Below are 12,956 nucleotides of genomic sequence, written 5' to 3' on the forward strand. Positions count from 1 at the left end.
TTTAGGGCTTTGAATATCTTGTATCTTAACAATGTTTTTTCATATTACTAAAACAATTTGCTAATGCCAATTATCATTCATTGCAGTTGGGGTGGCTCAAGTAGACCTGATTTTACATGTAAAAGCACAGAAGGTTTGTGGAACTCTCTAACATATAGTGTTCTTTTTCATGTATATTGATATTTATGTCAAACTTGTGTTTTCGTTTATTGAAAAATTCCATGAGTAATGTGTAGTTCATATGCACACAATAAATCATGAACTTGTTAGTAGTGACGAGCTAGGAATTTTTGGAAGGGGCCAAAAACTTTAATAGTTAAACATGATAATATGTAAAAAAAATTGCATGATTGAATAGCATCTAAACACCATCACATAACAATACTTTCTACATCAAATTTTAAACTAGAATATAGTGCTTACAACAACATTCTTTTTTGCCTTCATTTATTGAAACTATTTCATGACATCTTTCTCATCAATGGTACAAAGTATGTATTTTTCAATATAAGGCACAAACAATTATTCATATACTCATCTTCATTTTGATTTCAAAGGTCATTTGTGAGGATTTTAAATGTTGGTCGTCATGTCCAACATAGCGGTTTGAAATGCCCATTGCCACAATATTGGCCTTGACATGGCGTATGATGTTTTTTTATGTAATATCAACTTCATGTTGGGACATATTGGAAATGTTGGGCATGTTATTGGTCACCAAATTTGGACCAGATTTGGAAATTTTCATGTTTAAACTATTGGGTTTGAGTTTTTGAGATCAAAATCTAAACCCGATATTTTTTTAGCACTCAAATAGCACCTATAAGACCCGCAACTAAAGTCCAGGGCAAAAAAGTGATACTAAATCTTCGTGTTCCCAAAAGTTTTGTTATTTAAACCACAATTAGTTGTGCGAGCAAGAATTTGACCAAGGACTTGGTGGCCGTTCAAGGAAATTAGGGTTTTGAGGTGTGTTTATCACTTTTCTTCTCTCTCTCTCCCTCTCCCTCTGGTCTCTCTCTATAGGAGGCAAATCGAAAACTAGGGTTTTGTGCGAAGAGGGTTTAACAATGGGTTAGTGGACTTACTTGTCATATGTTCGTTACATTTTTATACGTTTAAACTATAGATTTTATTATGTTTAGATTGCACTTAGTACAATATATTCTATGTATGCACACCATCTGATATGACAATCCGATATTTACTACATATACCTGATATGACCCTGATAAGATAGTTGTAAGACTAATAATGTTTTATAGATCAGAATGTTAGGCAATTAAAAAAAATGTGTAAAAAATTAGTGTAGCAGAAATGTGAATGTTGCTCCTATTGATATACACTAAAAGATAGAATAAGAGTACATTTATAGTAAATTAGAAGTTGCTTCTAATGAGGATAAAATGAAAGAATCAACTAAGGTGGGTTGGACACGTACAACGGAGACCTCTTAGTACACTGGTTAGAAAAAGTGATAATATTATAGTTAAGGTTTTAAATATGGGTTGATAATATCGATTTATCACCGATGGATTTGAACCCCTTTCCCTATGATAAGTTCAAATTTAAATTGGTTATCGTTTTTGGATGCTTATCGGTGATAATGTGGCGATAAAGTGAGATATCGGCTGATTTTATCAGTCTAAAATTCAAAATTATAGGCTAGATTTTTTTTGGTTGGATTTTGATTTCGAGCAACAAGCATGTATTCAAGAAGCAAGTTTCTATAATTGGTTAGTGAACCTAAACATATTTATTTACAATTTTGTATGTTTATATTTCATTAAGTATGGTTAGATTATATTTAGGGTATTATATTATGTATATACACCATCCGATATGTCACTTCGATAAATACTATTTATCCTCGAATATCCCTGATATCCGCTATTCGATATGGATTTTGACTATCCGATAAATTCCCGATAACAAATATTTAAAACCTTTATTATAGTTAATGGGGCAAAAAGAGTTGGAGGTAAACCTAAGAGAACTTGGTTGGAGGCAGTTACGAAGAATATGAGATTGACTATCTTAAAAGAGGAGATGACACATAATAGAATAGAATGGAAGGGTAGGATTCATGTAGCTGACCTCAAGCATTTAGAACAAAGGCTTTGTTGTTGTATCCCCGATATGTCCTTGATTTCCACCATTTGACATGGATTTTAACCGTTCGACACGTTTTTGTCATATAATATTTAAAACATCGTTCATTCTTGATAATTTCATTGCCAAAATTGCTCTTGCAACACTTATAATTGTGACGAACAAGATTAGTGCCAACTTCACCAACCTATCCACCAAAGGATATATAAAGTATCCATTTTCCGTTCAATCCACTTCTTAGCAAGTTTATCGATCCCTTGGATTTTAAAAAAAAGCTTGATGAGTAGCTACTTTTATACTCTATGAACCATTCTTCGTAAAAATGTCATTCTCTACTCGAAAAGATACGAACAAAATAGTTTGCGAGTATGGGTTGGCAAGGACTCTTGAGAAAATATGTTTTTTGAATATACTCTAATTGCTTAGAATCCGTAGCATTTATATAATAACTAGGTCTTAGTTTGGGATCCTCCACAAGTTTATGCTCATCTAGGTTTTCCACTATTTGTGATGGTGGTAGTTGTTGTGGCCGCTGTGGTGACTATGATGGCTGCTAGTCACCCTCATCCCTAGTGGTGGAAGATATATGAGCTATCTTTTGAGAAATCATTCCATGATTGAGTTACCCTCAACCCTGATGTTAGAAAGTTGTTGATTTCTTTTAGGAAATTGTTGCAGGCTAAAACAATGTAAAATATATGGTATTATAAAGCTTTAAACAAATATTATCATTACAATGATATAATTCATAAATGCATTTATTGTCTTTTAAGAAAATTTCATCGATTCTCAAATTCTTTCTTTCAGTGATAGATACTTATATGAGGTTTTATTTGATTTTGTTTAGGAATTAGGAATTGGATGAATGAATAATTTTGTTTAACTGAGATAGACATCATAAATTCGTACTTTAGCTTTATTAAGAATTGAAATCAAACCCTAAAACCTAAATAATAAAACAAATCAAATTATCCAAAGACGGAAAATTTGAAAACTAGATAAACCAAAAGAGGCAAAATTTAGAAATTTTAAACACTAAAATCGGACATAAATTAAGACTTAGAAAACTAAAGAGATCAATTGGTAGGAAAATTTTGAAGATAAAAGGCTCACCCGAGGAGCGTTGAGCAAACACGGGCCATGGCCACAAGTAGAGGACTAGAGGAGGGCTAAGGGAAAGTCATTGTTCGCTCAAGCCGAGGGGATGATCATTATTTGCTCATGAGAGAAAAACCCCGACTTCATAGCTCACTGTTCCTGATCATGAGATATTAGGAATGGAACTCCGAAGAGTTGTTGCTTTAGTTGCCCGCATTTTACATTTTAACCCCCATCTTTTTAAAATTTGCATAACACTAAGGTGGGGCGAAGGCCCCCTTGGCCCCACGTCGTTCCACTTCTGCTTGTCAACTTCTGCATATCGAGTGCTACTTGACATTTATATACTTAATCAAAGAAGAATTGCATAACAAGAGTTTCTTTGTGGTTCATTTGATTGAGGGTTTGCCAAGTATGATTTTTATGTGTTAAATTCTTCAGAACAGAGAATAAATATGAGATATCCCCATAACTTTGACATGTATCCTTAAACATGAATTCTGCATTTAACGAACAGAAACTATCTTTGGAAAGAAATATCGAATCAAGTTGCATGGGTGTGTCAGATGTATTCATGAAGTTCACTTAACTTGATAACTTGGATATGGGGAGATAACAAGCTGCATGCCTTTAACGTTGATATCCAAGACTCCTACTATGAAGTCTATTAATCACATGAGAATGAGGAGCAGTAGTATAGTTCACATACAGCCAAGCCTTGTCATGTATTGTTAAAGAAGATATCTGCATCAAACCCCATCCATGAAAACCAGTAGGCTTCCCCACATGGCATGTTCTAAAGTAGTGAAAAGAGAGAAAAGCTACTATCAAGATATGAAGTAGGACTAACATTTATATGAGGACAAGATACCAGAAGATGCATGAAGTGTTTGATTGTAAGGCTGAGCTTATTGAAAGGCCTTGGATATTGCAGTTGACACACTTATTGTGCTCGACTTAACATACAAGGGAAAAAGTGAGATTTCTGTACGATGACAATGCAGACATACTTTAACTTTTAGATATTTCCTAATCAAATACTGTGCAGTAAACATTCGGATGTTGCTTAAAATAGAAAATAAACAATCCCTTTTATTTTTGTTTTTGTCACTCTTGAATGGCTAGGGTTTAGATTGGATCTACAGTCTATTTATTCCATCTGTATCTGATAACAGTTATTAGTGTACCTTGGGACTGTTTTATTTTGTTTTTTTTTTCTTTTGTTTTCTTTGAATACGATCTCAGTGTCCTCATGTAAAATATCTTAGATCTACTTTAGCCGTTACAGAAATGTGCCAGTTTCATTAATTACAATTTATCCCCTGAGAATGCAGAAACTGAGGCTTGGTTCATCGATTCTTTTGAGGAATGGCGTAAGGCCAAAAATATCAGTAATTTCATATTGCTTGGACATTCTTTTGGTGGCTATGTAGCTGCAAAATATGCTCTAAAGGTGATTATATATCTAAGATGGTTGTGTCAAACTCTTCTTTTACTTAAATTTCCCTCTATCAGGCTTACCATGTTTCTTCGTCTCTTTCCAGCACCCTGAACATGTCAAACATTTGATTTTAGTAGGTTCTGCTGGCTTTTCTTCAGAATCAGAACATCAATCAGAATGGCTAACCAAATTTAGGGCCACGTGGAAGGGTGCTGTTGTAAATCATCTTTGGGAGTCTAATTTTACTCCTCAAAAGATTATACGGTAAAGTTTATTATTTGTATGAAAACTCCTCATTATTATTAGAGGGAATATTTTATTATTGTCCTTCAGGTTCACCTTATAACTTTGTTTTATTGTTGGTGTCTATGATGATCTCACATCTCATTATTACTAATTGTTTTAACTTTAGATGGAGGGCATACAGCTCTTTTTATGTGTAATCGGTCTGGTGACTGCTTTCTTTCATCAGTCTTTGTTCTGCATATTTAAGGGGCTGCATATACTCTTTGCTCTATTTGTAAAACCGCCTCCTCAATGTGTTGGACAGCATTATTGCTGAATTGGAACACTGAAATTTTGGATATAAGTTTTTCATCCAATATTGTTGGTTGTGGATTTTAGATTGGAAATATTTGCTTGTTAGCTCTAGTTTATGCATATCTCTATTTACTTTGGGATGATAGAGTTCTGCATATCATTGAAAAAGACGAGGCAAACTCTTGGGATGTCGAGAATGAATGTGATTGACGATCACATCCTTATTCTTGGGATTTTATGGGTAAGTTGGTAACGTGATACAATATTTGTGACTATTTATGGTGAATCGGTGATTATGCTGGAGGCTGTAATGGTTAAAATCAATTAAGCAGTTCATGTGATAGCTTGTATAAGGTTTGTTAATGTTCAGGTGTGAACTGCGATTGTGTGAATGCTCCATTATTGAAAATTGACGAGGAGGGGAATACACTTGAAAGAAGAGACATTTCATGGAAAGTAATTGGAGTACAATGAGATCTGCTTGGATAACAAAATCTCAGTTTACCCTTGGACACAGATTTGTTCACAGAAAGTAATATGGAATCAGTCAACTAATTTTTGTATTTCAATTTGTCAGCTTAGAAAATTGACATACTTATAGTAGTTGGTTCCGGTACTTTTCATAATTTTATTAGCTTCCTATTTGATCCAAGGATCCCATTTGCAGGGAAAAACTACACAGAACTTTGGCCCACCTGAAGTCCATTTCAAAAAAGAGAGGCAATTCATGTTCCTGTAGTAAGTGAATTAGTCTCGGCATGGACAGGCTGCCTGAACCTGGATGTGAATCCCTTAGGTTTCGAGAAACAGTTGGTGATTGATGTTCCTTTAGTAAGTGAATTAGTCGTGGCATAGACAGGCTGCCTCAACTTGGATGTGAATGTGAATTCAGGCGGTGACCTGTACTTAGAATTGATCCAGATCTGAATTTTTGGAACTTAGATCATAGGCAGTTGAATTTCTTGAAGCAATATCTGTAAGACCTAAAGATATATTAACTAAATCTATATGTTTTTTAGATTGACAACACATAATGTTTTCAAGTGCACTCAACCTTGTGAACCTATCTACAAGGCATCTTAACAAATTTCCTAAACTCCTATTAAATTTGGCTGCTGCTGGGTTCATCCTACAATCTGGCAATTTAGGTAACATACCTTTCTGATGCTAAGTCGTCAAACTCATAAAGGACCTTACGGATCTCAGAGGAATTTTGCAGCAGCTCCCTAATATGACTTTCAGTATTGGTACTAATGCATATTTACTCTCCACTTGGGTGTTCTCTTTAATGAATTGTTTCAGGTTCAAGATGTATTCTGATTTTTTTCCTATATGTGTTGGTTTTACTAGTCTGGTTATGTTTTGGTTTCAATGGAGTTAAACTACTTTTTTTAACCATTTTAAGTGAAAGCAAAATCCTCTGATAATTGCATCTAAATCATAGAGTTCCCTTCCTATTTTACCACCATTTCCACTGCCTAATTGTGGAACACTCTGTACAACTCAGTAAAATTATCTTGATAACTAACCCAGATTGATCTGAAGGGGATTTTTTCAAATGGTGGTGAATTGAGGATGCTTTTGCAAATATTGAGTTTTAGGGGGTAATTTTGCAAATATTGAGTTTTAGGGGGTAATTTTGCAAATATTGATGATTTAAGGGTATATATAAAATAACCCAAAAAATAATTTGAAGATTCGGTTCAGTTCCTTTACAATCGGATTGGGGGGAGGGGTGTAATTTTTTGAATTCCAATGGTATTGATGTTTCTGTCACTATTGAGTTTGTGTTTAATTGTTTGAACTGCATTGATACTGGTATTTCATAGAATATTGAGCTGATGAAATGTTCTAATATGAGTTTTCATCTTTGTTATCTAGAGGCTTCGGCCCATGGGGCCCAGATTTAGTACGGAAATATACTAGTGCTAGATTTGGTTCTCACTCGACTGGTACCATGTTAACAGAGGAAGAGACCAGATTACTTACAGGTAACCATCACATTGATATTTGAGAAATGCTTACAAGAATAGCATCTAGTTTTTCTTTGACATCTTTTATCACACAATGTCACCTATATTGAAAAGTTTTCTGTTGTTTTCTGTTGTTTTTGTTGTTGAAGATTATGTATACCATACTTTAGCTGCCAAAGCAAGTGGCGAATTGTGTTTGAAGTATATATTTTCATTTGGAGCATTTGCACGGAAACCTCTTCTACAAAGGTATGTGATTTTCTTTTTGTTAGATCCTCTGAAATTAAATTAATTGAAGCTGGAGTTTAGTTTTTCATGCTTAAACATTTCTTCCAACTCCTAAAGATTATTCCTGAAGAAACACTAGGTCAATGTTCTTGGTACATACTACACAGAAGATTTTAAATCTCATTTTTTTTCCATGAAGCCAGGAACATGTCCATCTAGATATGCTACTATTCTTTATTAAAAATTAGAATTTCCTTGCTTCCAGTGAAGGTCGTAACTAGTATTGCTACGTCATACTTCTGTGGGGACTGCCTTCTAGTGATGGGGAATTATAGGGCATCGAGGTTTTCTTGCTTGTTTGTATTAATCTTGTTGGCAGTTAAAGGGGGGACATATAAAAGGTAATTTATATTACTTCTGTATTCCGAGGATTCATGCATGTCTTGTAAATGTTGATGGAGGCTTCAATGTGCAAATTTGAAGTGTCCTCCCTCCCTCCCTCTCCCTCTCTATGATTTGATGGATAAGCTGGTCTTTAGGTTGATGACGACTTCATTCATTGCAAACCCTTCCCCTCCCTCCTAAAGACCACCCCTTCTTATTTCATTTTTCTTGTCCACATTTTGAACTCATTCCTACAATAATTACCTTGCTAGTCAATTGAATATTGTCCTTAATCCGTACTTATCTAAAGACAACATGAAGTATTAGTTAAATTTCATTTTTCTGACTTCTGAAATGTATTATGTTGTGAGAACTATCTCCATTATATCTTCTATCAGCTTTATGTCTTTTTTTTCCTCTTAGATATCACTTTATTTATTCTCTATTCTTTTATTTAGAAGAGACCACTTAGCTATCAACTTTTCTTTGGGCCTGAGCTGATCTTTGCTTCCTAGATGACAAAAATTGAAATTTGTGCTTCAGCAGTCTTTGTTGTGGAGGATGATAGTTTCTGTTTGGTCCAAGATATTGAACAGATTTCCCCATATCAAGCAATCTTGAGTTGAATATTTCACTGCCGCTATTGCTCAATACATTTACCATGTGGCCGGTAGGAAGTATGGTAAACTCTTCTATCAGCTTTATGTCATTTATTTGGATTCTTCTTCTGTACCAAGTAGAATCAATACATATGAAAAACTTCCCTAAAATAGACAAAGGGTCGTTTGAAAGGAAAAGGTACTGCTAGATCTAAATTTATTTGAGCTTGTCAATAAGCTTGAGTATGGTGTCCTGAGGATTGGATGTCCTTCGAAAGAACTTGCTCTCCTTCATCTATTAATTTTTATTGGGGATTCTCAGTTATTTGCAGATGTGTAAGTAACATTTTCCAGTTCAGCCATGACTGGTCTTGGCGTGAGGTCCAACACAAATCCCTCGTGTTTGAAGTGATTTCATGTCTCTTTTGTATCTGCCGTGCGATAGTGGCCTCTTTGTCATATGGTGCTTCCCAGTTCCTAGCTCTAGGGGAGACCATACTTTGGCCGAAACCGAAGAAACAGACCTAACTGCCCAATATTTGGCAGTTTGGATCAGTTTCAATGCTTCTTTGGTTCAGGTCCAGTTGACAAATTTTCAACCCGACATCCCTGAACTGACCGCTGTATGATGTATTAGTGATTTAGTGTATTGGATATGGTTTTGGATTATAGGGGTTCTAATAAACCAAAATTCATATAAGTTTAAGATCACGTTTAACAGACTATTGATTACGTGAGATATTTCCTCTGATTTGTTCGCAAAAAATTGAGGAAACCCTTAGTCGCCTGCGCTCATCTCCTTCATCTCCTCACCTAACAGTAAACTTCAACTTTCAACTAAAATCCAAACCTCATCTGCAACGCTTCGGTAACTTTATCGTGGCAGAGCAACCGCGACCCCCTTAACATACGCCTTCGACTTCAGACTCGCCTTCACAGGAGGTATAAATTTCTTTCGATAGCTTTTGTTCAATAAAATCGATAATCATATTTGATTTTGATGGTCTATAGTCAATGACAAAAGAGATAAGAACCAAATTCATGCATATGTTCTCAAGCATCCAGAAGATCCAACCTAAAAAGAGATGCATAGCTTAGGTATATAATCTAAATTTAATTCATGTTGTCTCATGTCTCCAGTGTGTGATAGTTTTTTGTTCTTCACAAATCTTGTGCAATGAGGAACACCTTCGTTTCATCATATATTCACAGAATCACCAGTGCACTGAGTTCATGATTTGTTATGGCTATTTGTTATTTGTTATGCATGAACTACATTGTTGTTAAGCATGAACTACATTGTTGTTAAGCATGAAATATTTGAGTACTAGTATGAATATGTGGGATACATTACTATCTTGATACAAGACAAACAATTCATTTGCAAACTAATAAAATAAGTGTGGGGTGTGACCACTCTTTTTATGGTTGAACTTATCTTATTAAATTCATTCACATGACAATACTGTAGCAGTTGTTATTTAATAGGTGAATGCTCCTTAATCAAAACACACGGCATGTATTTCTTGTATAAATGCCACTCACACTTGTCCACTGGAGAGCCGATTGAACAGCACCAATCCGAACCTAACCGGAAAAACATCATTGTAGTTCAGTTTCTGCAGATGATCGGTGTGGTTTCAGTTGCCAAAATTTTGGTCAAAAGCAGATCGACTGACTGGTTGCTCAGCCTACCATTTCCACTGATAAGTGCCTTTTGAACTTTTTAGCATCCTCCTTTAAACGACTGATCCCCCTCTTTTAGGTAAGTGGTCAAGCTGCTTACCAAGCTCCTCTCTACTCTTGATGTGTGTTATTCCCTGCTATTTGTGCCCAATGGTTAGTATGGATAAGCAAGATTAAAACTCTTATTTGTGTGAGCCAAGAATAACTCTTCTTAAGATGCATATCTCATGATGGGTGTTGGTGCATTGATCTCATTGAATCTTCTAGTTATGAAGTCTTCTTCATCATCGGAAGACGATCTTTTGGTTATCTCAATGGGATTTAAGTCGTTCAAAAAAGAATATTAATCTTTTGCACATCTTTAGACAACCTCATTGGCTTTCTCTTACTACTTGTTTTGTTGTCATATGATAAAGGATCACAATCCATTTGTTATAGCCTCTGCCCCTGAACCAAAAAGAACGATAACTGCATGTTGCCCGCTCTGCTGAACATGAGGTTTGCGGACTTCCAAACGCCATATCCACAAATCAGATGATGCTAATGATGGCCATTAGTACATTTTGTATCTGAAATGAATATTCCTAAAGCAAATAGCTAACCCTTTCCGAGAGAAGCACTAGTGCATTTAGAGGTTCTTTTTGTGGAGCAGTAGAACATGAATACAGCAACTAATTGATTATTATATATTGAAACCCTAGAAACCTTTCCTTTGCCTGGGCACATCGATTCCCATGATTTACTGAGTCTAAAAATATTAATGTACTTTTGATGGTTAATGCCAATAGCTATCAGTTTATTTTAAATGCACATCTGTTGCCAGTTATATAGACTTCTTGGCAAATGTTGTCCCAATTCACTTGTCTATGCTTCTCAGATTTGAGTCTGAGGATGTTGCTTCAGCCAAACCAGTTCTTTTTTTTTTACCCATCTTACCGTTGTACTTATGGTATAAAGACGCTTCAATAATTATTTAGGTTGCTCCTTTTGCTGACAATCTACACCTCCATTTACAAGAAAGCATTCTTATGATGTTATTAGTGTGTTTGTCTTCTCTCGGTAAATTGAACGAAAACTCAAACAGTGGAGAAAATGTATTTGCATAATAAAATACATTCCTTCTGTTTGGAGTTTCTGTGTATCTTTTCTTCTATCTTTTTTAATCAATAGTGAAAGGAAACAGACACTTGCATTTCATGGGCGTCTTCCCTACAACAAAATCATAATCATTAGGAAATTCTTTCATGTTTGCTATAGTAAAAGTTCTTTCATATTGAGAACCACATTTTGTGATCAAGTATTATAACTCTGTGAAAGATCAGTCATTGTTCAGTGGAAGGGATATTTATGGAAATATGATTTCTTGGAAGAGTGTGATGCAATTATGAATGTAAAACCCTACTTTTACGAGGTCTGAAGCCTTATTTGGTGGGAAGCTGTCAATCAACGTGTGAAATAGAAACCATAACTTTCTTTTTGTTTCCGTTTGTTGCCTATTCTTCATGAACCAAGAAAATAAGGATGCTTGGACAGTATGGGTTGAACTTTTGTTGAAAAAATCAATATAGAGAAAAAACTGTTTACCAACAAATAATTATGTTTAATGGAATTTTTTTTGTTTTAGTTGAGCTATGTTGGAGAATAAATTATAGTCGTTGGCCCAACTCCAGATTTTGTTGTAGTGGGAGGGGACCTTTGATTCAAAGCAAACAAGGTTTAAATCCCCATTAGCCACAAATTTAAAGCAGATTTTTAAAATAGAAAAAGATACTACTACGTGTGTCCATCTAGGTTGGCTCATGAAAAGGGCCCTCAACCTAGGGGTACGCTAGAGCATAAAATTATAAATTCACAAGAAGAGCACCATACTCACATCCAAATCTCTCTCTTTCAAGATAGAATATCGTAATTGTTGTCGAAAAAAAAAGAAGAGGAAACAAATGCCTAAAGAAGATATTGAATGTCCAAGTGATATATGAAAACTTGATATGATCAACTTGTGCATCATGCAATCTATTTGACATGTTCGACAAAGTTTACAATTTGCAAATATGAGAGAAAGAAAAGGAAGTGCCTTGAGAATTGTTGTAAGAGCGTGCACGAAGAAATGACGTATTCTTCTATGATATGTGGCTGAACTTGCGTTGAAAATCAAGATAGAGAAAAGATCTTTAAGTTTAAATTTTATGGAAGTGGAGGTGATGCGAAACGGGACAATAGGGGTCTGTCGGAATTAGCGATCTAAATCAAATAATGCACCGTTTCGCCAAATTTCATGAACTTCTGCAAGAAATTAAATTCAAATAATTTAATTGCAATATTCATTATGATGGGTCTGTTGAAATTAAATTGTTTGTGATAGATGGGTTTTAACAAGATTTGCATCGATAATTATGAATAATTCCAATCTCAAACAATTTAATTGTAATATTCATTATCATTGCACATGTTTCACAATCAATATCAAATTTAAACAGTCACATGCTCAATTTCTCTCAACTCACAATTATAATCTAAGCAGTAAATATATGATAAGAGTTTAGAGGTGGTATACTCATGTAATTAACTAACAAAATGAGATTAACAGAAAATATTGGCCGAAAGAAACGAAACATTCGTCGGTCTGTGAACAGACTCGACATGAGGGGTCTCTGGAAGTAGTACAATGACGTCGAGCTGAATGACGACGCGTGCGACGAACTGAGTGCCGACAAGGATGACGGCGTGGACTAGACAAGAGCGATAATCCGCGGGTAGATGGCTGTTGAGGAGGAGGGAATCAGGCGGCTGTTTCAAAGAAGAGGAAACAGGCAGTGGGCTGGATTTCAAGAGGGGGGATCGGTGGGGTTGTGGAGGAGGGAAAAGGATGTTGGCGGCGTTGGTGGAGGAGCGGGG

At 35.3% G+C, this 12,956-nt stretch overlaps 1 protein-coding gene across 1 annotated transcript in view; it reads left to right on the forward strand.

The window, feature by feature from the left end:
- The window catches only part of LOC109827037 (probable 1-acylglycerol-3-phosphate O-acyltransferase), a 29,682-nt gene that overhangs the window by 11,521 nt on the left and 5,205 nt on the right, over positions 1 to 12,956 (forward strand). Inside the window, exons 3-7 of the mRNA XM_020394004.1 lie at positions 87 to 133; positions 4,545 to 4,663; positions 4,755 to 4,915; positions 7,073 to 7,182; positions 7,314 to 7,413. Of these exons, the coding sequence (XP_020249593.1) occupies positions 87 to 133; positions 4,545 to 4,663; positions 4,755 to 4,915; positions 7,073 to 7,182; positions 7,314 to 7,413 (537 nt within the window). The remainder of the gene's footprint in view (positions 1 to 86; positions 134 to 4,544; positions 4,664 to 4,754; positions 4,916 to 7,072; positions 7,183 to 7,313; positions 7,414 to 12,956) is intronic.

Source organism: Asparagus officinalis, unplaced genomic scaffold, assembly GCF_001876935.1.
Source record: "Asparagus officinalis unplaced genomic scaffold, Aspof.V1 AsparagusV1_Un7, whole genome shotgun sequence".
NCBI lineage: Eukaryota > Viridiplantae > Streptophyta > Magnoliopsida > Asparagales > Asparagaceae > Asparagus > Asparagus officinalis.